The 20,346-nt window shown below is 56.0% G+C and overlaps 3 protein-coding genes across 5 annotated transcripts in view; 1 reads left to right on the forward strand and 2 right to left on the reverse strand.

The window, feature by feature from the left end:
• The first annotated feature begins 67 nt into the window (after positions 1-67).
• Positions 68-12,067, forward strand: TMIE (transmembrane inner ear). Of its 3 annotated transcripts, none has more exons than XM_082414259.1 (4): positions 68-3,689; positions 6,909-7,026; positions 10,311-10,460; positions 10,765-12,067. In XM_082414259.1, exons 1-4 carry the CDS (start codon positions 3,591-3,593, stop codon positions 10,866-10,868), a joined length of 471 nt encoding a protein of 156 aa, XP_082270385.1. In that variant the 5' UTR covers positions 68-3,590; the 3' UTR covers positions 10,869-12,067. The 3 variants fall into 3 exon arrangements, with proteins under 3 accessions (XP_082270385.1, XP_082270383.1, XP_082270384.1); XM_082414258.1 differs by having other exon boundaries at positions 3,658-3,689; positions 4,974-7,026; XM_082414257.1 differs by having other exon boundaries at positions 3,628-7,026.
• Positions 12,068-13,248: 1,181 nt separating this feature from the next.
• Positions 13,249-18,700, reverse strand: PRSS50 (serine protease 50). The gene is made up of 7 exons (XM_082415020.1): positions 18,566-18,700; positions 18,304-18,495; positions 16,803-16,965; positions 15,532-15,815; positions 14,127-14,292; positions 13,711-13,717; positions 13,249-13,619 (listed from the first exon to the last, which is right to left on the reverse strand). Exons 1-7 carry the CDS (start codon positions 18,684-18,686, stop codon positions 13,395-13,397), a joined length of 1,158 nt encoding a protein of 385 aa, XP_082271146.1. The 5' UTR covers positions 18,687-18,700; the 3' UTR covers positions 13,249-13,394.
• Positions 18,701-18,898: 198 nt separating this feature from the next.
• LOC309638366 (putative serine protease 45) overlaps positions 18,899-20,346 on the reverse strand; it is a gene marked incomplete at its 3' end in the record, with an annotated part of 98,399 nt that continues 96,951 nt past the window's right edge. The window contains exon 13 of the mRNA XM_082414248.1: positions 18,899-19,151. Coding sequence (XP_082270374.1) covers positions 18,899-19,151 — 253 coding nt within the window. The remainder of the gene's footprint in view (positions 19,152-20,346) is intronic.

Consider the following 20,346-nt stretch of genomic DNA (forward strand, 5'->3'; position numbering starts at 1 on the left):
CAGCCTGGCTCTGTGACTAGGCGGATCCTCGCTCCCTACCCCTGCTTCCCCAGAGCTGAACCTTGAGCTCTGAGGTTTCAGGCTCCAGAAGAGAATGTCCACAGGGTCCCCTGGCCCCTGCCAAATGACTCTGCCCACAGCTTCCAACCCAGAGGCCCTGGAGGCTGGACTGGATCCCTACAGGAAACCCATAGGAGCTAAAAATAATACACAAGGGACAAACAGGATTCTGCAGGCCAGCATTCATGCCACGATGCATGGAGGGAACACTATCTTCCAGGGAAGCCAGGCTGGAGAGCGTGGGGGTCCAGAGCTCTGCCACCCCAGACCTGATGGGCCCAACTGGGAGTGGGGTGCAGGAATACATGGGGACCCTCATAAGAAGTAGAAACAGTACTGGACAGGGAGCAGAGCTATGGGTTAGGAGCTGAAAACTGAGTTTGAGGCCCCAGTTCCTGAGTGACCTTAGGTAGGACACAACCCCTCTCTGGGCCTCGATTCTTCACAAGTAAACAGGGGGGAGGAATAAAAAGGTGGAGTGAAGTAAGTCAGAAAGAGAAAAACAAATACAGTATGCTAACACATATACATGAAATCTAACAAAACAAAACAAAAAAAGGTCATGAAGAACCTAGTGGAGAGACGGGAATAAAGACACAGACCTACTAGAGAATGGACTTGAGGATATGGGGAGGGGGAAGGGTAAGATGTGACAGAGAGAGTGGCATGGAAATATATACACTACCAAACGTAAAATAGATAGCTAGTGGGAAGCAACCGCATAGCACAGGAAGATCAGCTCTGTGCTTTGTGACCACCTAGAGGGGTGGGATAGGGAGGGTGGGAGGGAGGGAGATGCAAGAGGGAAGAGATATGGGAACATATGTATATGTATAACTGATTCACTTTGTTATAAAGCAGAAACTAACACCCATTGTAAAGCAATTATACTCCAATAAAGATGTTAAAAAAAAAAAAGGTGGAAAAGGCTTTAGCTTTCAGGATGTCCCTCTCACTATGGTGTTTAACACTGGAAAACTGGAAACACGCAAATTTTCGAGAATAAGGAATTGATTGAACAAAGTATAGTTGGGTTTTATACAATGTAATTTCACACTGCCTTTAACAACAGTGACAGCAATAATCAAAACGACTTGCATTTACTGAAGGCTTGTAATGTGCAGGTGCCATGATACTGTAGTTATACTCATTTTACAGATGAGGGATTGAAGCTTGGAGAGGTTCAGTAGCCCACTGAGAGCTCACTACTGTCAATATGACCATGACCCATAAGTCTTCGTTTTCAGCTTTAATAACTTCAGAAGTTATAAAGTATAAAACTACAAATTTACAAGAAAAATAATTTGAAAGTTTCATTCCTTATATTTTCTTTATGCTAATTTCATCGTGAATTTTGGATAACTTTAATTCTTTTCTGTCAAGTTTTGCCATCTTCAAAGGGCAAAAAAGGAAATTTAAATAATTAAACTTCCAAATGGTGTCTCTTGTAAGTGTGTAGCTTTATACTTCTGAGGTTATTAAAGCTTAAAACTGCACTAAGCTTTTTGGGCCATCTTGTTATTTTAAGTCAGTTTGACTCCAAAGCCTGCATGACAGTATTGACACTGTGTTTGGGGGATGTGGGGATCTAGGATGTTGTATTGGGAAAAAGCTCTGGGAAAAAGGTGTATGATAAATGGCATACAGTGAGATTTCAGCTGTGTTCAACAGCCTGCCGAGAGGTAAAGCCCACTTGGAGCAGAGGCCATATCAGGGGACACTGGGGACACACATGATTGTATTCCCTTTCAGATTTCTTCACTGGGCTTTCCCTACCTTTTGGATGGAAAGAAGCAATGACACCCTCCCCTCCTGGGCTGAGCTGTCCCATCAAGGAGCGCCAGCTTGTACTCATCACTCCCATAATCATTAGATCATATAATCCTCCCATCAGCCCTGTGATGAGCGTCTTGCCCTCTCCATTCCATAGATGAGGACATCAAAGCAGAGAGGAGTAATGGTTTACTCAAGGCCACTGTCAGGCTCACTAACCTCAGCCCAGTCCAGCCAAGGTTTCTCTGACCCCATTGTCCCAAGGGTGACCTCCCTGGCTGATCAGTGTGGCTTTCATAACAGATGGCCTGAAGAAATGGTGGGCAGAGAGCTGCAGCAAGTGATTTGGGCTTCAGTGAAATTCTTGTTTGCCTGACGAGGGCAAGCCTGGGGAGGGTGGGGTGGCCCAGCCCAGCCCACCCAGTCCCCAGACTTTGCCACCCACTGTCAAGGGTCTTCTCGATGGGCCAGCTGTCCTTTGCCAGTGGTTTTCTCATTTTCCTGCCTGCCCTGTCATCTAGCCCTGACGCCTGTAGGTATCCGCAGCTGGCCCTCTCCTCTCTGCTGCAGCCTGCCTTGGTCCTTGCCCATCTATGGCACCGCCAGGCAGGAGCTGCAAAAGACTCTGGATCTACAGGGTCCCCAGTTCTGAGGGCAGGTCCAAGGCCCAAAGCACCCCAGCCTGCACAGGTCTCCACTGGTGCCCTTGGTGATGAGGAATGCAGGGGTCCAACACCTGGGCTGCTTCTCAGATTAATAATAATGGAAGGAAGGAAGGAAAGGAGAGAGGGGGGAGGATGGATCAGAGGAGTCTCCCTATCGCAGCCCTCCCCACTCCTCTTCCGAAGTCCTCCCCAGGTCTCCACAGCTCCTCCGAGCCTCCCTCCCTCAATCCCTGGGTTGTCAAGGCTCACTCTGAGGTCAGGACCAGAGTGCAGCGTGGGCCAGGTTCAGTGTGAGGTCAGGGTCATGGCTCAGACTGGAGTGAGAGTCAGAGCTCAGGCTGGGGAAGAGGCTGAGGATCAATCAGAAGCAGAACATGGTCCTCCAGCCCTTCCAGGGGGAGCCCACCCTGTCCTGTGGGGTCACAGATGCTGGCTCCTTCAGGAACCTTCCATCACACCCGCAGCTGGCTCCTCTGACCAAGGCATCCCCTGTTCCCCCTCTCCCTCCCCCCTGCTCTGGTGTCCAGAGTGACCAGAGCTGCCTCTGGGCAGGAAGCCAGCCCAGAAAGCCCAGGACATCCCCGAGCACCTGTCACCATGGCAACCTGCCTGCCATGCCATTCCCAACCCCCCCAATCTGGATCCAGTACAGTTTTTCAAATTCAGAACGTCAGAATGGGAAGGGCCTCCTAGATCAGCAGATTCCAGCCCCTCCCTTTTGTCCCAAATGAATAAACTGAGGCCGGAGTGGGGAAGGGAAGGTGGGACCTGTTGTTCAAGGACCTGACCCCAGCCTGTCCTCCCTCCCACCCACTCCCGGCCCTATGTCGGTCTCGGTCAGGGTAGGGGAGTGCGGAGTCTGGAGCGTGATCTCCGGAGAGGGGCGGGCCCTCCACCCAGAGTGGTGTGGGAGCGGGCAGCACAGGAACCAGACACCGACAATGAATAAATGATGCCCACTCGCAGCCTGCCTTCGACCAGATCGCCACCGCCGAGCGCCGGCTGGCCAGGGGGCAGTCACCGAGCCAAGGCGGCCCGGCCGGCATCCCTCGGCTCCCCTGACCTGCTGCCGAGCTGTGCGGAGCGCCAAAGATGGCGGGGCAGCGGCTAGGCGCGGGGCCGCTCTGGGCGCTGGGCGGCGGCGCCGCCCTGGGGGTTTGCCTCGCGGGGGTCGCCGGGCAGCTGGTGGAGGTGAGGCGGGGCGGCGCGGAGGGGCTCGGGGTGGCTGTCACCCTCCAGGCAGAGGGTTGGGAGGCGCCTTTCTGACCAGGAGCTGGTTTTTCCCTTCCTCTTGCCCTAGAGGTCCTGACTTAATGGGGAGACACAGCTCTATCCCAAGTGCTTCCAGGCTGTGGAGGAGACCCAGCCCCCAATCTTAGTGTCCTTGGTCGGATGGGAGGGCACAGCCTCTGATTTCAGGAACATTATTCTGATGGGGGAGACTCACTCTGACCTTAGGGATTCCTGGTCTGATTGGAGATACAGCCGGGCATCAGCGAGTGTCTGATGGGGGACGCTCAGCCCCTATATTCTAACCTTTGGTCTAGTGAGGTCGAAGGTGGTGGGTGGGAGGCAGGAGGGTGAGGACATCCTTCCTAGAGCAGCCATGTGTTGAGTTAGACTCCATGCTGCACACTAGGCCCTGGAGGGGAGGGGCACGCAGGGCAGGGCCCAAGGACTCAGGGTCTTACTTGGTCCTGGTGATAACTGGGAGCTAGCAAACGTTTCTGAGCGGGCAAGAGCCATGAGTCCTGGTTTGGAAGCAGAATAAATCAGAAGAGGGCACGTAGTTGGGAGAACGGTTAGTTGCTGCTAAGATAGCCCAGGAAGAGGTGAAGAGGACGGCTGGGGGGTTGGCCAGGAGCCTGGCTGGGGCCAGGGAGGGAAGAGTGGGGGCCATCTGCAGCCTCCTTGGCTGGCCCCTCTGTACCCCATTCCTGCTGAGCCAGGAAGGGGAGTCAGAGAGGCTGACCAGACCCCAAATTCTGGAGCATGAGGCCGGAGGGAGAAGGCCCAAGAGGCAGGACAAGGGAGGAGTGGGGTCGGAGCCTTGTAGGCAGTGGCAGAGTGGAGACAGCAGGGAAACAGAAGTGTAAGAGACAGCCAAGCGCCCAGGAGAGCCCTCAAGGGGCAGGTGCTGGGGGACAAGATGGGAGAGGGAGGACAGGGCCTTATCCTTGGGGTCTGAGGGGACACAGCCCTGAACTGGTGGGTCTGAGGTACATGGAGACAGAGCCCTGCATCCCCTGTTCCTGCTGCTGACCAGGGGGTGTGATCAGAACGCTGGGCTGGAGTCAGATGTCAGCTCTAGTGTCCCTGTAAGGGGAGCCAGGCTGGCTTGAGCCCCATGGAGTGTACTTGGTCCCCTCACCAGCTGCCCTGAGGCCTCAGGCACAGAAACTGAGCTGGTCTGGGTGTAGGAGAAGCCTGAGCGTGGGGGTCAACTCACTTCTGAGCCAAGGATTCTTCCCTCAGCCCCCAGGAAAACATCTTCTCCCAGCCCATCAAGGGAAACTGCATTTCAAGTCCATCTGCCTGCCATCTGCCTACAGCCTGAAGGAGGGCCTGGCTGAGTCCAGGCGATCCAGGGAAGCACCAGAAAGATGAGCAGGGCTGGGGTCCATGGCACCACCCCCCCACCCACAGGCATCACCCTCCATCAGCCTGTGAGGTTCTGAGGGAGGCCAGGCCTCCAAGCTTGAGTTCAGACCCCTAGCAGTGCCCACAAGGAGATGCCCAACTGTTACCTGTTTCCCTCTACCCAAGACCCCTATCAGGGTGTCTTGAACAAAGCTGAAACAAGAATGTGTAAGAAGTGAGCTCTTGGCTGCCCAGGCTCTGAATCTGAGATCTTTACCGTGGCCCTCAGAATCTTCCAGTTATACAACCCAACTGGGCCAACACACTGAGCCTTAGTTTCAGGGAACCCTGCCACTGCCCAGACCTTGGCCCTGACTCTACAGATGGGTGCCAAATCACATGCATGTGTATCCAACTGCACGTGCCCTATACCCACAGTGCCCAGCCCTAACCCCATATGTGTGCTCCAACCCCACACACATGTGCCAGACCTCACATACATGTGTCTGAGCCCGCAAATGGGTCCAGGCCCCTGGGATGATGCTGAGGAAGGATATCTTGTCAGTTTTACCACTCAGGTTGTGTAGAGAGCTTCCCAGAGACCGCTGGAACCATCCCACTCAAGTTAACAGATGGAGAAACCGAGGCCTAGAGAAAAGAAGTCTCCTACCCCAGTTTGCCTTGGTTAAGAGAAAAGAGCCGGGAATCATGTACCACTCCTGGGCACACAGATCCTCTGGGTTACCTGGGACAGGTTGCTGATCCTCTCCAAGTGTCCCCAATACATGCTGAAGGGTGGTGTCCATTAGATGAAGAAGTACCTGGCTTTTGGTAGGTGCCCCATCCATGCTTATGGACCAGAGGAAAGACTGGACAGATGGTTGAGCTGTAGGTTGCTTTTCCTTCCCAGAGAGCTGGAAGAGACTCCTCATGTCTGTCCTTATTTGGTTAATCAGGGGACAAGGCACTGCACAGATGCCCCAGGATCCCCTCTCCCTCCAAGTACTAACCCCCATCCACACCCCTCAGCCAAACTTGGTGACAGAGATAGGTTCATATCCCTCTCAGCCCCACAGGTCAGGGATAGGTCTTGCTCCCACCCACCAGAGCAGGGCCATGTCCCCTCAGACCCCCAGGACAGGGTGGTGTCCTACTGGGAAAGTGGGAAGTGGTGCGCTGTGCTCTGCTCACGATTGCTCCAGCCATGCTTACAGCTTTTGGCCTCCAGGTGTCGCTACTGCATTTCAGACAAATTATCTAGACCCATTTTGTGAGGATTCTGGCCTAGCCTTCTGGTCAGAGGCGGTGACTCAGGTAGGACAGGTGACTGCTGAGGCCACCTGGTGGGAGTCCTGGTCAAATAACAGAGTCACGGGGCCCTGACTCCAGTTCCACACCCCACCCCACACTGGAGGTACATGTGAGCAAAGTCCCACAGGACAGGACTCGCCTTGTCTCTGGCCTTGGTCCTGAGACCCCATCTGCCTGTGTGGAGGAGCCCAGGGCTGGAGCAGGAGGAGAGAAGGGTCCTTGAACCTGACTGGGACAAGCCATCCACCTTTGCCCCTTGCGCTTTGGTTTCCTCAAGCATCAACCACCCTTGCACTCCAAGTTCCCAGATCCATGGTTCTGGGGCTCTACCCTCTTCTCGTTCTAAATCTGGAACTTCCCAAGGTCTGAGGCATTGTTTATGAATGTCTAAGACACTTGATTCTAGGAGATTCTGAAATGTTTGGACTGAGTGAGTGTTTGCTGAGACCTGGGCCTCTCTCGGCCCCGTCCCAGCCCCTGGCCTCTGCCTGGCTCATTCCACTCTCTCCTGACCCACAGCCCAGCACGGCCCCACCCAAGCCCAAGCCGCCCCCGCTGACCAAGGAGACGGTGGTGTTCTGGGATATGCGCCTGTGGCACGTGGTGGGCATCTTCTCGCTCTTCGTGTTGTCCATCAGTGAGTAGCTGCTCCCCCCATCACCGCCCCCTGCCGCTGCCACAACACAGCGGGAGCACGGCACCGCCTCACCGCCCCCCCTACCCCCCCACTCCACCCCCAGGGACTCAGAGCAGCAATTCCGGGCAGTGCAGGCAGGCCAGGCGCCCACAGGAGGCCCGCTGTGGTTTCTGGCACCTCCTGATCCACACAAAGTCCCTGTGGAGGGCTGACAGGCCGGTGGTGACCTGAAGTATTCTGCCTGACCGGGGATGCAGCCACATGGCAATTATGGTAATTACAGGGGACTCCACTGAACCAGGACGAAGACGTGTCATTTTTCCCTATCGTTGGCCTCCTCATGCTTTTTCTGCAGTTTGGCCAGCTTAAAACACCCACACCCAGGGGCCCCAGCATAGGCCACCCTTGGCTGCAGTTCAGCCCAAAGGCTCCCCAGACACCCAGCAAATGTGGCTCCCAGGCTGCAAACCCTGCATTGTCAAATACCATTTCCCTGGAATGACTCACACCCACCTCAGTCAAAAGCAGGAGACCCCTTCCTCTCTTGGACCTGGGAGTTGCTTGATGCGAAGTCGCAGCAGAAGCCGGTTTGGCATGCTCCCTTCAGTTGTCCTTCCAGAGTTGGGGTCTGGAGTTGGGGAAAAGGGGGCCGAGAAACGCCGACTGGATGGCAGAGGCCGCCAGGGTACAAAGCAGAGTCTGACAGAGGTTCCTACAGGCCAAAGGGAGGAGTGGAGCACAGGCAGTAAAGAGAAGGAAAGCACACTCTTCCAGCAAAGGGTTCATGGAGGAGGGGTCCTCCAAGCTGTAGATCGGTAGGATGGATGAGTGGTTTTGTGTTAGGCAGCTGGAAAGGCGTTACAGGCAGAGGTACAGTGTGGGCAGAGGTGCAAGGAAATGGCCTTCACACAGGTCTCAGATAACCCCTATAAGACGTTTACTGAGTGCACCTGGGTCAGGGGCTAAAGGAGCATTTAAGTTTTAGCTGGAGCTATCCTGGGGGCAGGGCTGATCACAAGGGCCCATCCAGATGCGGGGGCTCCAGGGGAGACAAGGACCTCTAATTTGCATGTGCTTCTCTTGGCACCAGAAGTGCCCTTCCACCCCCACCCCCCATGTCTTCCCGGCTGGAGTGGGAGCTAGATCTGAGCAAGAGGCTGCATTTTGTTCCTAGCCAAGGCCAATGATCAGTCAGGCTTCTGAGTGGAGGCCCCACAGAAAAACAGGTGTGGCTGCAGCCCCAGCTCAGGTGTCCAGAGAGGGGAATAACCCCCAGTACCAAGAGGCAGGGTTGGGGGAGGTATCTGCCCTGCAGGGGCCACAGGAGCAATCCAGGGTGCAGGTCCAAGGAGCAGCTCTGGGGCACCACAAGAAGCAGGGATGAGGGCACCATGGGGCTTCAAGACACCCAATGGTTTCTCCAGGGCTCTGCTTGGCCCTAGATGGTAGAAGTACCTAGGGCCACATAGGGAAGTTGCAGTGTCAGGCCCAAAAAGGCACTTGGACCTCAACCACACAGACTGACTTCTACTCCTAAACCCATTTCCTAGAGAAAGGTAAGGGATAGTCCCAAAGGCCTCTGAGCAACAGGTTAGCATTTGTTACCCTCTATGCAGGGCTCTAGGGAGTAGGGAACTCCATCTCCCGGGGAGGAAACATCTTTCCCACTTCCCTGTCTGCTTGGGCCTAGGTGGTACAGCTGTTTGTGGAGCATCACCCCCAGAACCTTGTGGAGAGAGCTGGAGTTGGATAGGGTACCTCTTCAGGGTCCCCTCCAGCCTGGGGACTCCTATCCCAAGCCCCTGCCTGGGCCTGGAACTCGATCCAAGGAACTTTGTTCCTCTCCTCTTTGAAGAGACGCAAACAGGCCAGGCTGGGTGGGGCAGGCCTGGAGTGACGGGCAGTGCTTGAGTCCTGCTCTGACTGCCAAAAGCTGTGGCTGAGCTCCCTTTAAAGCCCAGGCCTCCAGCCTTTGCAGAGAGCATGGGCATGGTCCTGAGGAGGCACCTGGTGGGGTAGCTGGAAGAGGTGGTCCAAGCCAGTAGGGTGCAGGTCCAACCTTGGACTTCTGGCATACAGGGGTCTGGAGAGGACCAGAACCCAGTTCTTTGGGTAAGAGAGGCAGACCTACTGCTGGGACCCTTGCACAATTAACCCCCCACCATGTGTTCCTGGATGCTGTTGACACCCCATCCATTTATTCAGGAGTCCAGTCCTGTCCTCAGCCACAAAGGCTTTGAAACCATCTCATTCATTTGTTTTCTTTCATTCTGTGAGTCTGGGGGAGATTCAGTGGGACCACAACATTGGCTGAAGGGGTTGCACAAGATGACCCCAAGGGGTGCTCCAGCCCAGGCCACATGGGTCTGATCTATCTTCCCCAAAATAGGCCTGACTTGTCCTACCTGGCCCTCCTGCCCCTAGGAGTCTGTCAGGAAGTTATGTCTGGTCATCTGATTTATAATAGGAAGCAGCTCCATCCCCTCCCCTGAGGCTGGGGCCAAGGTGGTCAGACTGTAGGGGCCTTAGAAAAATAAACTCAGTCCAGCCGGGTCCTGGCAGCCCTGCCCTGCCCATCCCTAGACAGGCCAGCTCCATGCCTTGGCCCAGCTTGCGTGGGCACAGCTGCCCTGAGCCAGAAAACCACTCCTGGAATAACTCTGTCTGAGGTGAAGGCCCCGGGGCAAGGTCTGTGCCCTCTTTCAGGCTCTCACAGCCAGGAGCAGCCCTGGCTTGTCCTCAGGGAGGTTGAGGAGGATGCAGCCATGTCCCCCAGGGTCTGAGGTGCTCTCAGGAGCCTGGGGAGGAAAAACTAGGATGCACAGGAGCCCAGAGGCCTGGGTTAGAAGCACAGGACACCCTCCAGGAGGCTATAGCTTGAGTCATGGTCTAGCCCACTGCCTGCCCTCCAGGACCTCTCAGTCTAGTCAGAAAGACCCCCCAGAACCAGGACTGGTAACACAATATATGGGGCCAGTGCAAAATGAAATTGTGAGCCCCTCTGTTCAAAAATTATTAAGAATTTCAAGAAAGTGACAGCAGAATAACAAATTAAGCACAAGGCCCTCCTGAAAGTGGGCCTACTATGTGACGCCAGCCCGGCTCAGGAAAGATATTCTGAAAATCCCAGAGCCCACAGGGGTTTTGTCAAAATGTGGAGCCTCCTGAGAGTGTCTCTTGGGTAGGACACACATAGGTAGATGGAGACAGGCCTGAAACTTGGGAACCATTCCTGGGGTGTCTGAGCTCTGGCCCTTGCCAAGCCTGCTCTGTCCTCCCCGTAGTTATCACTCTTTGCTGTGTCTTCAACTGCCGCGTGCCACGGACCCGGAAGGAGATTGAAGCCCGGTACCTACAGCGAAAGGCAGCCAAGATGTACACGGACAAACTAGAGACTGTGCCACCCCTCAATGAGCTCACAGAAATCCCTGGAGGTGAGCAGGCCTGGCCCCCAGCCCCGCCACCCTCTGACTCTGCCAAGCTGGCCAGTTCCTCGATCCTGCCACCCAGAGTTGCCCTATTGCTCCCCTCCACCTGGTTCAGGGAGGGGACCCAGCCCTGTTTCTGGAGACCAGAGCAAAGAAATGGGTCAGAGTGAGGCAGGGAGAACAAGGAGCTATTCTGCCGGTAGGAGAGGTTTGGAAGGAAGAAGGCATGAAGGGCTGGACTGGGAGGCTCTGGTGCAGGCCCTAGGACCCTGTCTCACTCCTGTTGCACCCTTTTTCCTCTGCTCCACAGAGGATAAGAAGAAGAAGAAGAAGAAGGACAGTGTGGATACAGTGGCCATCAAGGTAGAGGAGGATGAGAAGAATGAGGCCAAGAAGAAGAAAGAAGAGAAATGAGGAGAGCTTCCTGGAGGTGGAGGCTGGGACTAGCTGGCCCTGGGGCTCATAGTCCTGGCCAGAGTCCAGACATCTTAGACTCCAGGCTCATACATGGACCATAGAGGTTGCAGAACACCCTCTCCCTGCTCAGAGGGGGTTGCTGAGGCCCCGGACCCTGTCCTAGAGCCTACTGGGGCAAGGATATGACTGCACCAGGTGTGCTGCCTCCCAGCCTGGACTCCTTTCACGCCATCCACGTGGCCGCTCAGCAGAGGTGGTCTTGGGCCACTGTCCCTCTGTAGATCCAAAGTGGCCTCTACCCACCCAGACATGCCTCTGTCCCCTCTTCTGCCAGGAACAGCAGTGGCTAAAGGGGTAATGGGATGTGGGTTTCCTTCTGGAAGGGGATGGCTGACCTGGATGGGCTAGATGTGAGGCCACACCAGGCTGGCCATGAGGAGGGAGAGGGTCACTGGGGGAAGCAGGGGCAGCAGAAGGCTCTCAGACTTAGCTGGATAGCAGCTCTGGTGGTGAGGGGGCTGCCCCAAGCCTGGCAGGGGTTCTGGCCCAGGGCAGTGAGCAGAGAGAGACCAGAAGCAGAACCCCCAGCATAGCAGATACCGAGCTCTAAGCAATGGATACACTTGTCTTACACGCTGTGATGCAGCTGAGGCTGCTGGAGGGCCTAGCATGAGGCCCATGGGCTCAGGGCTAGGGGCTGCAGGGGTGCAGAAGGCTGAGGCCAGTGGGGCAGAGAGAGAAGGGCCCCATCTTGGGAATCCAGGGAAAATTTGAGAAGTCAAGGGGGACTTTGGGTTTTTCTGCTGGCCCCTTCTAGGCTCAGCTGTGGTAGCAGGTGTCAGGGCCCCAGGAGATCACCTCAGGGGGCAGTTAGGGATTGAGGCAGCAACCAGCCTTCCACCTGCTGAATATAACAGCACAGAGCTTCCTCTTCCATTCTTAACTACGGTGCCTAAAAGAAGCACTGCTAGCCAGAAGGTGAAGGCTCAAACTTGACCTGGGGACTGAATCCTTGGGGAGGGGAGATGCAGAGAGGGGTTTCTAGATGGCAGCGAACATCAACTGAGGTACTCAGACCTGGGCCTGGAGACTAAGGAGACACTGGAGATTTCCGAGCCAGGGGGAATTGCTGGCAAAGCTCACGCTGCCTCTGCAGCCTGCAGAGATTTGTAAATAAAGCTGAGTGCCTTCTCATACCCAAGTGACCTGAGATGACCCCTCAGGATGCCCCATCCCTGGAGCATTTACGTGGAGGGTGGTGCAGTGATCAGTGATAGGTGGTGTAGGCCAGGCTGACGTTCCCTCTCCTGACTTTTCTCCCAGCCTGAATTCGGATGAGCTGGAGGGAGAGGTGGTGGCCAAGAGGCAGCGGGTCAGCTGCCGCCAGTGGGGCCTAGCCCTGAGGCAGGGCATCAGGACCAGGGAGGAAGCTACCTGTTCTCCACCTGCCTCTGCTCCACACCTTGGGTTTCAATAAGTGGGTGCTTGGGACACAGAGGAGTCAAACCTGGATTCTGATCTGGACCTGGACCATTATTACACAAGAAGAGGGAACCAGGCTGACATGGGGGAAGGAGCATGGGGTCTTAGAGCCATGAGGGGGCAGAGAGATTACAGAAGGCCCTGCTGTGGAAGCTGAGTACTCACTGCGCCACCAAGTGGGAACCCTGACCCTGCCCTTGGGCTCCAGCCTATGGGCTTCTCATACATATGGCTGTGGCAAAGATCATTCTACTCATACAAGCCAGAGCCCTCCTGTTGGCTGGGCAGCAGAAGCCCAGAGGAGCAGGGGCCACTATAAGTCAGAGAAGCAGCTGGTAATGCCTGGGGTAAGTCCAGGCCCAGGCTACATCTGCCCTGCCAGCTGCCTCCCTGACCTCTGACCTGGGCTTCCACTAGCCCTTTATGGACAGGCTGGTGGGGATGGTGGGGATAATATCTGATCCCAGTGGGCATCTGCCCCAGTCTCCAGACAGCGGACAGGGCTGGAAGATCAAAGTCCACTACAGTGCTTCAGGGCAATAACAGGATATGTTCTAGCCACCGGCCAGAAGATGGGCCAAAGTCAAGGAGAACACACTTACCTCCCCGGCCCAGACAGAGCTGCACCCTTATGTCCAGCCTCACATTGTGTCCTGGCAGCCCCAGCTTCAGCCTGACCCTCCATCTTCTGACCCCAATATCTAGGCCCTCCATCATCGGACCCCAATATCATCCCTACACACTCCCTCCACCTTCTGTGGGAGCCACCCTGAACCTTTGGATGGAGGCGGATCCTGGGGCTCTGTACTTTTCAGTATAAACTGCCCAGAGTCACCCATCCCACCCCTGTCTGGTTCTCTCATCTCCCACTGGAGCAGGCCCAGGAAGGAGGAAGCATGGGGAAGAGAAACATTTAATTGAGCACCTAGTCTCTGCCCTGCCTTGCGGGGCTTTGAGAGCTGCACCCATAGCATTCTAGGCACAGAGGGTGAGGAGGGGCCTGGGCAAGGGAGGGTGCACCCAGAGACAACGGCACGAGTATCAGAGGACAGCAAGGAGGTTGAGGAGCAGCAGGAGTGCTAGGAGCAGGGCCCTGGATGGGGCTGGCAGAGTCTGCCCGTTGAGGCGTTCCCACTGCTGGTAGGAGGAGATGTGTAGGTAGATGGGCAGGGCCTTGCTCTTCTTGCAGCCTGGGCCCCAGCTCACCATTCCCACCAGGTACCGTATGCTCTCCACAGGACAGACCAAGGGCTCGCCACTTATCTCCTGTGGGGAGGGGTGGGGGAAACAAAAAAGGAGGCCAGATGTGGTCCAAGGGAAACTTAATCCAGCTCAGGAAGAAGCAGGGTGCCCTCACATCAGACCTTCCCTGCAGCCCCCAAGTGTCACATAGCTGAGGGGTGCCCTTGAGGTCCTGACCCAGGAGACCTTCCTCAAAGGGCTCCACCTCCCATCTCTCTCTTGCCAGTTCTCCATCCCCCATCTCTTTAACACCCACCCTCCATCTTCCCACTACCTCCCATTCTTCTCCCTCATCTCCAACCTCCATCCCCACTCCCCATCTCTCTCACCCCAACCTTCATCTCTTTCCTCCCAATCTCCATTCCTCATCAAATCTCCCCTCCCCCATCTTCCTATCTTCCCCCTCAGTCACCCCTGCTCATCCCCATCCCCTTCCCCACCTCCCCGCAGGTCCTGCCTTCCCTGTGACCCCAGCCCCATTCCTGGCCAGGTGCCCTTGGAGGCAAGTGAGCAAGGGGGAGAGATGTTCACATAGCAAAACTGTTCCTGTTGATGTCCTTTGCACAAATCATCTGGGAGTTGATGATCTGAATCAGAGAGGGGATTTTGGAGAACCTGTGGTAGACGCTTTCACACTCCGTGCTGTTCAGGATAGTGACTTCCTTCTCCTGGATGGTCCTGAACTGGGGCCACACACCTGTGGGACAGGGGCCCCCATTCAGGCTTGGCAGTTTCGCTCCTGCCCACTGCCGCCAGCCTTGTGTCCATCCTCCCTTTGTTCTTCACCACTCCTCCAGCCTCTTCTCCTTGCCACACAGCAGCTCTGGAGATCTCTCCAGGCTTAGGCCACCCACCACTCCAGCTGATGCTTCCCAAGGGCCCCTTGACATAGAGACCTTGGGAGCAGGCTACTCATGATCTGGCCTTGTTGGACCTGGTCTCACATCCTGCAGAATACTATCCATTGAGTCCATTCTGATCTCAGCATCTTGGCTCTTGCGTTCCTTCTATCCCCAAAGCCTACCAGGCCCATCTAAGGTCCAAATCCTGCCTTTTCTTCAAGCTTTCCCCAAAGGCCTCTTCCTTCTCTAAGCTTCCCTAGACTCCCCTCCATGGGTCCCGGGCACTCTTTACTCCCCTCCCCGCTCTCTCAATTGTATCTCTGTCCCTAGTCTGAGCTCCTAGGGGACAGGTGACTTCCAACCATTCCCAGCCATTCCTCAGATAGGCCATGGCAGGCAAGACAAAAAGCCACCCCACCCCAGGCTGGAGACCCTGTGGGTGCTTTCAGGCAAGCTGAGTCTATGAGGCCACAGGGAAGGGTGCCTCTCTTGTGGGAAAGGGATAGGGGTTCCCTGAAGGAAATGGACATTCCTGGGGCTCATAAGGAAATGGTCCCTTGGACGGCCCTGAGACAACACTCCTGCTCTTTGGGCTCCTAAATTGGGATGATGAGGGATTGAGGGCCACTCCTGGGGGAGGCAGCCATGAGTGGACCCTCAGTGATTCCCACCTTCTGGGTGCAGATTGCCCTTAGCCAGCCACATGGGATCTTCTGGGGAGCCTTTTACAGACACAGAACCCTGCTCCTCTCACCTTGGCTGTTCTGCTTCAAGACATGGATGCCCTGGGATTGTGTGCAGACAGCAAGATACTACTCTGTGCCCCCTCTACCTTCAAGGAAGTCCTATTTACAACCCTGGCCTGGGCCTGAGGGTTCAAGGGCAATCTGGGTCCCCTAAGGCCTAAATGGCCATGATACATTCACTGCTGAGACCCTCAAAGGGAAAGAGACCTCAGAGATGAGAGCCCGACGGGGGTGGGGATGGGGTCCCTGGGGGAGGTGTCTCAGAAATATCTGCCCATGGTAGACCCTGGCCTGCACCCAGGTCCTCTCCCACACCACCCACCCTGCTGTGGGGAGGCTCCGACTTACCATCAACCCTGGGGAGTCCCCAGCCTGTCACAGTGCAGAGGGCGTGGTCCTTTAGCATATAGTCCAAGCCAGGCAGGCAGATGGGCCAGACATACTTGTTGTACTTGAGTGGCCGCTCAAGCTTAAGGAGGGCAATGTCATTGGCCTGGCCGACCCAGGACCAGTACCGATGGGACCGATAATGGCTGTTCACGATGACCTGCTGTGCCAGGACGTCGACAGTAGACTTGGATATCTGGTCAACCCATGGACTCCCCACCCGCACTGAATAGGTAACATCACTCCTAGGGGAACAGTGAGGAGAGTCCTCCATCAGCTCCAAGAACCCCATGCCAGCCTGCACCCCCTACCCTCCACCACACTGTTGCACCCTGAGCAAATCCTGGTAGGCCACCCACCTGCTTCAAGTCCCAGAGCCCACTCCTCACAACAGATGTGAATGGGGCCCTGCACACACACTGTGTGGTCCAGTCCTCACAACAACCCTTCCTTTTATGGAGAGGGAAAATGGGGCTCAAGTGACTGACTCAGGCTACACAGCTAAGAAGTGTGGAGCTGGGACGTGGACCCAGTTTTCTCTGGTTCCAAACTCTGGACTCTGTCCAGCATCCCATGCTGGGCCCTGGAAGTGACAGAGACCTTGTGCAATCAGCCCTGCCTTGCCCTCCAGCCTCCTTTCTCAGCGTGTCCCTTAGGCTTGGAGCTCGCTTCTCCACTGGTCAGCCCTCATGGCCAGATGTGACCCTCAGGCCGCTCCCTGGCCCCAGAACATGGGCATGCCCACTCTCTCATCCCCACACTGACCAGACTCCCCTGTGAGCATCTATCTTCTTGTCTGTCTTCCCCAGCAACCTGAGAGGAGTGGTGCAGCCCTTTTCTGCCCCCAGTGCCCAGGCCAGGCCTGGTTTCAAAGAGTGGCAAGGCTGTTGGTTGAATGAAGGAAGGAATGAGCAAGTGAAACAAAGGGTGTGGAGCAGAAGAATTAGGACATTCTTTCTGCAGATAGGAGGAAGGAGGCCTAGACAGTGGCTGCAAGCCTTTGTTTCCTATCTATGGAATGACTGCTGCACAGGACTGGAGGGGGCCAGGTGAGGGGAGGAAACCCCCAGCTCCCAGGAAGGAATCTGCAGGACTCATCCCCCACCTGCTCAGAGCTAGGGTGAGGTGGGGCTAGGACTATGGTGTCTGCCACTGATGGGCCAGCTGGCAAGATGACTGGGGCCCTGGTGGCTCCAATGACTTTCCACTCATCCATCTAGGCCCCGACTCACTGGATCATGCAGTGGGCCACGGTCAGCACCCACTCGGAGGCAATGAGGGTGCCTGCACAGATATGTGTGCCATTGGCCCGCACACTGACCATCCATGGCCACCACCGAGCCATGGCCTCCGGATCCCTGAGGGTGGGGTCCCGCTCATAGGAGAAGCCACAGGCTAAGGAGGAAAATGAAAGGAGCTTGATAACGAATGGGCCCTTCCAGCCACATCCCACAGCACCTCTCCCTCCTCCCTCCCCTCAGCCTGATCTCCCACCTCTCTAGCTGGCCTGCACCCATCCAATGATTCTCCTTCTTCATTGGTCATCACATAATGATGTTGTTCACATGAGGACTGGGGTCTCCAGCCTCAGAAGGGCCTCAGCACTCCCCAGGTATCCCTCTCTCTGGTCCCACAGCTTAGGCCCCAGGGCGTTCCCAGCTGACCAGCCTGGTGCACCACTAGCTCCTTTGTCCTGGTCAAGCAGACCTCAGCTCTGGCCAGGCCCTTCACAAACCCATCTGTGTTTCCATCTGGTTCCCTTACTTCAGCCAAGGAAGACCCCTCCCCCTCCTCTAGGATCCTTCTCCTGTGATTCAGTGAGAGAAAGGCAGGTGACCTAAGAGAAAAATGGGCAGTGTGCATGAACACATACATCTGAGGATGAAACCCCAATAGCAAACGAACGCAGAAGCTCTTCAGACCCAGTAGTCCTCAGGGAAGTGTGGACTTAAATCACAGTGAGGTTCTGCTCACCACCACCTGCCAGGCAAAACTAAATGTCCCTGATACCAAGTGTTGGTGAGGAGCATGGCCCCAGACTGCTCACTCACTGCTGGAGGGAGGGTCAATGGGTGCAGCCACTTTGGAAAAGCTTTTATGTAAAAAGTTCTTTAAACTGAAGGTGCACATATCCAACACCACAGCAGTCCCGCTCCTACGTGTTCCAAATGGATTAGAGGATTGTGAGATCAATGTAAGTGGGCTGTCAACAGCGGCTGTAAAGGCTAACACAGAAGAGGGAAAAGCGGCATGCACAGCAGGGTGCAGCTGGGTCCTGTGTGTGACTTTCTGTGACAGTTAAATTCTGTGCACTCAGTTCCAGGATGAGAAGTATTTCTTATGTGGGTCTTACTTCAACATGACTGGAAGCCACTGCTGGAGAGAATGTCTTGTGGGTGTGCCCCGAGACACACAAGGGAAGGCTCCCTGAAAGCCATGCTGGAGACCCCCAAAGGCCTTGGCTGGGAGCCTGGATCAGGGACTGGGCCAGATGGAGAGGCGTTGTCCCCATAGACTGTTCAGGGAGGCAGGACGTGAGCACACCCCAGGCTCCCCCCACATTCCTTGCCTCCTACCTCAACAGCATGGGAGGCCTGGCCCACAATAGGTGCTCAATAAGCACTGGTAAAAGGAAGGTCCCCTCTCACTCTCCGTGACCCTTCTTCCGCTGTCCCTTAAGGTCCTCAAGGCTGCTTGGGCACCCTCCTCCCGCGTGGAGGCCACAGTACTCACGGGGAAGGAACTCATCCTCGTCGGCTTTAGAAGCAGAGTACTGCAGGGTCCTGGGCGGCTGGCTAGTGGCGGCCTGCCGGGGCAAGCGACGTCCGCCCGAGTGACAGGTGGCACTCGGGGCACAGGGGGCGCCAAGGTAGGCGGGGGCACCCGTGGACAGTGCCCCCGGCACTTCGCCAGCGCCCAAGCAACCTGTGGAAGGACGCAGAGGATCAGAGGTGGAGGCCAGGCCTGTGGGAGGAGGGGCGGGGGCGGGGCTCACCCGCGGGCCGCAGCAGCAGTAACAGCAGTAGCATCAGCAGGATCCCGGCGTGGGCAAGGGCGGACGTCCGGGGGCGCGGGGGGCTGCGCCTGCCGGCCGGCGCCCCACACCAGAGATCCATCCCCGAGAAGCAGCGAATAAGCCGCGGCGCTCCTCTCGCGACGCCGCTCCCGGGGCTCGCCCCACGACGGCGCCCCCCATTGGCAGCCAGCGGCAGCTTCTGCGGTGTGGTGGGCGCGGGCGTTCCCGACCCCGTCCGCGCGGCGCCCCCCAGTGGCCCCCCGCGATGGTGCTCCTGGTGTCCCGGCCGCCTTGTGTCTGGCTTGCTGGTGCTCAGGACTGCCTGGCTTCTGGCCACGCCTCTGCCCTCCTGGGACCCCGTGTCTCCCAGTCGGCCTGGCCAAGCAGTTTCCTGGAGTCCCTTAACCTCACCTCGGCCGGTTCTTGCACCTCCTCCTCCGGCAGCCCACTTCCACCCCTACCCGGTGAGATGAAGGCCCAGCCCCTGGGGCTGGCATCCGGGATTTCCAAGCGGTTCCACCTGCCCTCCAGCCTGGTAATTACGGTGGGGCCTTGCCCCAGGGCACTGAAATTAAGCAGATTGAAATGTTTTCAATAATAATTTTTCAAGAGTGCATAATTTTAAGCATTGTCGCCATTCAGCAAATTTCCTTCCCTTACAGATCCATCTGCTTAGAAAGATGACACAGGTGAGGTTTCCATAAACAGAGAAAGAGGGATAGTAACCATTGGGCCCTTCTGGGAGCAGAAGGCCACTTGGTATGTTGGAATTTGGGGAACACTTTGATGACTCAGTGACACAGATGGATAATACAATTAAAAAGTAGTCTGGGGAAATACTATGAGAAGCTTTCGTTCAAAGCTGTTGGAAAATTCTAGCCTAATAAATGATAAGGTGAAAGTTAAATCAAGCCAGGACAATCTAACATTTGCCAGGTCCTGCTGTCTTGGGAGAGACAATAGGGCTGGCCATTCAGTACTCCAATCTCCAGCAAACCACACCTACTACACTCTGGAGCCCGAGGGCAAGGGTAGCTGGCCACTGTGAACCTGAGGCCTACCAGGTCTGAGGGGCCCCCATGCTACCTTCCACAAGGGCGGCAGAGCTCTGCCCTCTCAGTCTGGCTAGCTTGCTCCTGTCCTTCCTCTTCAGAGTATGATGGAGGTCACTAAGGCAGCTCAGGAGCTCAGGGTGCAGTCACCTCACACAATCACCTAAGCAGGCACTCTGCCTTGCCCCTCCCTGCCCCCCATCATCACCCATCCCTGCCAGGGAGGGAGGAGGAACCAGTCAGGTTCTGTAGACTCCTAGGGTGATATGAGGGCTTGGGAGAGACCCACATGTTCTGAAGCCAGGTCCACAAGTGCAGGTCTGGTCATTGTGAGTTTCTTGGGAAGAGGCCAACCCTCACAGTAAGGCCTGAAGGAAAACTGTTGGGTCAGAGACCCAGGAGAGGGTCATGGGGACCTGGGGATTGCTGGAGTGCTGGGATGACTAAGCAGGAAGTGAGATCACAAAGTCCAGCTCCATATTTGGCAGAAGAGGAAACTGTAGCCTAGAGACGGGAACATGATGAGCACAAGTACAAGGAGGACTATCAGGGAGGCTCCCCTTGAGAGGACAGCCAGGCCTCTTGGGGGTGGCGAGGCTTTGAAGGGTCTGGCCATAATCAAGAAGAAAGATGATGATGTCAGTGACACAAAGTTCAAGAGCATCTTCATTGAACAATTGAAAAAACAGTGGCTCTGGGACCCTCTCC

This window comes from Balaenoptera physalus (assembly GCF_965194825.1).
Source record: "Balaenoptera physalus genome assembly, chromosome: 11".
NCBI lineage: Eukaryota > Metazoa > Chordata > Mammalia > Artiodactyla > Balaenopteridae > Balaenoptera > Balaenoptera physalus.

Excerpts from the sequence above, each read along its gene's own strand:
- TMIE (XM_082414257.1), top strand. The coding sequence starts at position 6,807 with ATGTTTGGACTGAGTGAGTGTTTGCTGAGACCTGGGCCTCTCTCGGCC. Across the intron at positions 7,027-10,310 it reads GCTCTTCGTGTTGTCCATCA|TTATCACTCTTTGCTGTGTC; the intron begins GTGAGTAGCTGC and ends TCCTCCCCGTAG. Across the intron at positions 10,461-10,764 it reads GCTCACAGAAATCCCTGGAG|AGGATAAGAAGAAGAAGAAG; the intron begins GTGAGCAGGCCT and ends TCTGCTCCACAG.
- PRSS50 (XM_082415020.1), bottom strand. The coding sequence starts at position 18,686 with ATGGATCTCTGGTGTGGGGCGCCGGCCGGCAGGCGCAGCCCCCCGCGC. Across the intron at positions 18,496-18,565 it reads ACTGCTGCTGCGGCCCGCGG|GTTGCTTGGGCGCTGGCGAA; the intron begins GTGAGCCCCGCC and ends GTCCTTCCACAG. Across the intron at positions 14,293-15,531 it reads GGGACTCCCCAGGGTTGATG|GTGTGTGGCCCCAGTTCAGG; the intron begins GTAAGTCGGAGC and ends CCTGTCCCACAG.